At 38.2% G+C, this 4,636-nt stretch overlaps 1 protein-coding gene across 1 annotated transcript; it reads right to left on the reverse strand.

Annotated features, from left to right (window-relative positions):
* Positions 1 to 311: 311 nt before the first annotated feature.
* LOC107773142 (cell division cycle 20.2, cofactor of APC complex) lies at positions 312 to 3,945 on the reverse strand. The gene is made up of 5 exons (XM_016592588.2): positions 3,319 to 3,945; positions 2,164 to 2,436; positions 1,798 to 2,067; positions 1,132 to 1,713; positions 312 to 1,010 (listed from the first exon to the last, which is right to left on the reverse strand). The coding sequence occupies exons 1-5, from the start codon at positions 3,412 to 3,414 to the stop codon at positions 864 to 866; spliced, it is 1,368 nt and encodes a 455-aa protein (XP_016448074.2). The 5' UTR covers positions 3,415 to 3,945; the 3' UTR covers positions 312 to 863.
* Between the last annotated feature and the right edge of the window lie 691 nt (positions 3,946 to 4,636).

Raw genomic sequence — 4,636 nt, forward strand, 5'->3', positions numbered from 1 at the left:
GAGCTAAATTACCCAAAAAATTGCCCCTATTGTGGGGAATGGGAGATGGCCTAATATTTTACCTGCATTTTCCTTTCGTTTGTTAGTACAGCGAATCAATTCTCCAATATCTTTTGGATGTGTGGGAAGATACATAAGAAAAGGCGACAGGGACCTGTAAATGAAAGCTGGGAGGATACTTGCTAATTTGATCAGATGGGAGGAAACTTAGATAAGCTATGATCAAAGACTGAGTAACTCGACGTTAAACTAATAAAGAAAAAAGGCAATAAAGATTCAGTTGAATTGTATTTAGGATAACAAACCTTCAATAGTTTCAAAATCATCATGTTTTTATATTGAGAAATACTGAATTATCATCCGGTAACTGTACAAGGGGAATTGAAGGTAATATTTCTGGACGGGCCCTTTGTCACTATAGGTGAGACCAGGTCCAAATTGTCGCAGATAAATCTGATCTTGCTGATCATAAATAAAAAATAAAATAAAAATATGTTCTACATACAGCAGTTGATCTGGTCTAGGATCTAACACAGATAGTAAAGTTAGAAATGAATTCACAGTTTTCTTCAGTCAGCAGTCTTTGCTCCAGTATTTGTATTGACAAGACTGTACAGAAATCACCAGGCATGTAGTAATGTTGTTCCTTTGCCATTCAGCGAATCATGGTTTGCCTTTGGTGAGCAAATGGTTCAGGGTTTGCCTTTGGTGCAGGTTTTGCAACTTCAGGAGTCCCAAATACATTCCAAAATCTAAGAGTTTCATCTCCAGCTGCAGATGCAACTGTGCAGCCATTCACAGTCTTGTATTGACAAGACTGTACAGAAATCACCAGGCATGTAGTAATGTTGTTCCATTGCCATTCAGCGAATCATGGTTTGCCTTTGGTGAGCAAATGGTTCAGGGTTTGCCTTTGGTGCAGGTTTTGCAACTTCAGGAGTCCCAAATACATTCCAAAATCTAAGAGTTTCATCTCCAGCTGCAGATGCAACTGTGCAGCCATCTGGACTCTGCAAAACCGATAAACAAGAAAATGAATACCTTTGTAAAACAGCTCTTTGTTATCCTTTTCCTTTCAAGGATCAGGCAGTACTGCACAAAAATGCATACAAAAAGATCATGTGAATTTACCTGAGCCATGAAAAGTACTCTTGAGGTGTGACCAGTAAGCTCAGCTACCTTTACCATAGATGGGTATTTCCAAAGAGTGAGCTGATTCTGAGTGAAACCATGAGAACTTAGCAGCTCTCGTTCGTTCTTGTTCCATATAAGGGAACAAACCTGCGATCCTGTATCTACAGAATTCAAGCAAGCACCAGTGTGTGTATTCCAGAACTTAATACACCTGTCACTTCCACCACCACCCGAGGCTAATAAGTTACCCTGAAAAGGACACCAAGCTAAGGCTTTAACAGCAGCTGTATGATCTTCAAGCCTGTGAAGCCACTGTGTTGTAGAGTTTGAAGAAGCCATTGATCTGTCCCATATGTGGAGACAGTTATCATTTCCGCCGCTAGCTAATTGCTGGCCAGAAGCTGACCATTTTAGACCACAGACTTCTTGATCATGGCCTTGGTAAGTGTCAACAATAGGTGATCTTATTCTCACATCATTGTTTATGATCTGACCATCCATTCCACCTGTTGTCAAAATGTGATTGTTCCAATCTAGAGCACCAACTCGGGATCGGTGACCACCTTTCAAAGTTCTCAGCTGCACCAACAAATGAAAGCATAAATATTAGCATCAAGAATATTAGGTGTAAACAGTAAAAACACAAGATTTAAAGGAATGTACGAGTCGATTTGCTGTAGAATCCCAAAGCTGAACTTCAGAATTGTTAAGACCAACAGCAATATGTCGACCATCAGGAGCCCATTTAACACTTGTAACAGGGCCATTTTCCTCATCAATAGTGACCAGCTCTGAAGTAGCACCATCAGATGCATCCCACAGATATACAGTGCTGCCAAGAGCAATAGAAAGAACATTGCTGCTGCCCCAGTCTAACAAGTTCAAATAGTAATCATCCATAATATCTGGAGCATCCAATGTCCTCTCACAGGTCTGCATATAAACCAAATGAAAGAAACCTTTAAAAACTTGTTATACAATAAGTAAACGGGTAAAAATGTTATCTTTGGTGCAGATTATGTTTCCAACCTGAGGAATGTGTCGACGGGGTTTTGCAGATTTGGGTTGTTGAACAAAGGCAAACTCATTAGGAATTGCCTCAACAGGAGTGGGTGGTTTGTTCTTGAACGCCAGAATGCGAGACCTGTTCATGTTGAAGGTTTCTGCAAGCTGCTTCCTGTATGCCTCTCTGGAGGGAGAGCTGACAGCTGGGTTTTCCTTACCTTTCTTTCCGGCCTCTGTCAGCATGTAATGTGCATAGTCGAAATCCATCGCTGATCGATTTGGAATAAACCGATCCAACTGTTACACAAAAACAACAAATCAGCAGTTAGTTAGATATTCATGTTTTCATCCAAAAGAAATGGAAAAAAAAGAAAAGAAATTGACCCAAGAAAGAGGCACAATCAATCAAGCTAAATAATGCTCGAGCTCAAATGGTCTATCCAGAGGAGGATCGGAGATTTTAGATTTATGGATCCAGGATAGCGATCTTAAGTGCTAGTAACTTGCTTTGAATTGAGTTAAAACAGAGGCACAATCAATCAAGCTAAATAATGTTCGAGCTCAAATTGTCTATCCAGAGGAGGATCGGAGATTTTAGATTTATGGATTCGAGGATAGCGATCTTAAGTGCTAGTAACTTGCTTTGAATTGAGTTAAGAAAGAGGCACAATCAATCAAGCTGTAATGCTCGAGCTCAAATGGTCTATCCAGAGGAGGATCGGAGATTTTAGATTTATGGATTCCAGGATAGCGATCTTAAGTGCTAGTAACTTGCTTTGAATTGAGTTAAGAAAGAGGCACAATCAATCAAGCTAAATAATGCTCGAGCTCAAATTGTCTATCCAGAGAGGGATCGGAGATTTGAAATTTATGGATTCCAGGACAGCGATCTTAAGTGCTAGTAACTTGCTTTGAATTGAGTTTTTGTACATTTTTGGTGGATTTCCTAACACATACAGGAGTTGGGCCAAAGCTAATGGGTTTTGCGGAACCCATATCTTAAAGCCTACATCCGCCCCTGGGTCTATCAGATTAAAAGCAAAAATGACAAAATGAAAACCCATCTCCTCCTCTCTTTTTTTTTATTTAAAAAAATGCCCTTTTACCCATCTAATTACACAAATTGGAACAATTAATTAATAGCAACTAGAGAGAATGATTAGAGGTGAGTAGACATACATTTTCACGAGAATTTCTACGTTGAAGAAGTTGTTCCTGTAGAGGGCAACGAGATTGTTTCTTATTTGATGAGGCTGAGTATGATCCTGCATCCATTTCGTTAGCACAAAAATACAAAGACAAAAACAAAACTAAGAAAGACAGAAGCTGAGTGATAATCTTGTGTTGCGTTGCGTTGTGAATCAGAAAACTTTATTGACAAATCCTGCAAAACTAAAATCAGGTTATATACTAACAAATTCAAATGAAACAATTATAATACAATAATAAAGCAGAATATATATAATAGAAATGAAGAGAATGAGATCGCTCGCTGGTTGCTTGAGAGAGAGGGGGAGAGAGAGAGACAGAGAGAGTTGATTGATGAGTCTCTCTTCAGTTGATTAATGGGTATATATATGAGCGATTGGATTTGTTTTTTCTATTGAAAAATACTTTGTTCTTGTCGGCACCACAAGGATTAATCTAGGGTTTGCATCATCAGTGTAAAAACCCTTCCAACGGCTATGTTCCAGTAGATAGCCGTTGTAATTTTTGTTTGGACTAAATTGCCTATCAACAGAGAGAGTACTTTACATATATCTTAGGGGCAATTTGGGTAATGACTTGTAGTTTTTCTTTCAGCCCTTAGTGTAATGCACCTTCCTCTTGAATCTATGTCTTACAATTAACCCCACACTTGGATTCCCAAGCTAAGATAATAAGTATTCTTGTGTTGTCTGTTAGGACGTATAATTTCTTTCACGGTAGTTATAACACAAGCGGAGTCAGAATTTGAAGTTTATAAGTTCAAATTATGTTTTTTTTTTCCTAAAATTTTATGCCTTTAGGTGGCGCCTTCCTTCTATATAATCACAGCAAAAAAAGCACATAATAAAGGAGGACATTACATCTGACCTCTGATCATTACATCCAAAAGACCATCCTTATGATATATTTAAGTTATGGTTTTATCTTATTTGACCACTATCAATTCTTTATTTGTCGAAAGAGTAGTTTAAATCTATCATTTTTTTTTATTTTATATCTATAAATCTAAAAGAAAAGGAAAAATGAGTTTAGTCGTGGCCGGTGCTCACTCAATATTTATCCAAATATTTTTATAATTATCTACGCAAATTTATCAAATATGATCAAAATAAATGGGTGCTAAGCACCCGCAAGTGCCCATGTGACGGATCCAACTGAACCCGTATCGTGCATGGTAGCTCCGCCCGCAAGCTGTAAGAGAATGTCATTTTATGGTGTTGGCCGTTGGGTTAATAATGCGAGTAGTAAAGGGTGCATAAATAAAACAAAGGCATAAAACAAAAAACAC

The sequence above is a fragment of the Nicotiana tabacum genome, chromosome 6, assembly GCF_000715075.1.
Source record: "Nicotiana tabacum cultivar K326 chromosome 6, ASM71507v2, whole genome shotgun sequence".
In the NCBI taxonomy this organism is placed as follows: Eukaryota; Viridiplantae; Streptophyta; class Magnoliopsida; order Solanales; family Solanaceae; genus Nicotiana; species Nicotiana tabacum.

Excerpts from the sequence above, each read along its gene's own strand:
- LOC107773142 (XM_016592588.2), bottom strand. The coding sequence starts at position 3,414 with ATGGATGCAGGATCATACTCAGCCTCATCAAATAAGAAACAATCTCGT. Across the intron at positions 1,714-1,797 it reads ATTCTACAGCAAATCGACTC|CTGAGAACTTTGAAAGGTGG; the intron begins GTACATTCCTTT and ends TTGTTGGTGCAG. Across the intron at positions 1,011-1,131 it reads GAGTACTTTTCATGGCTCAG|AGTCCAGATGGCTGCACAGT; the intron begins GTAAATTCACAT and ends TCGGTTTTGCAG.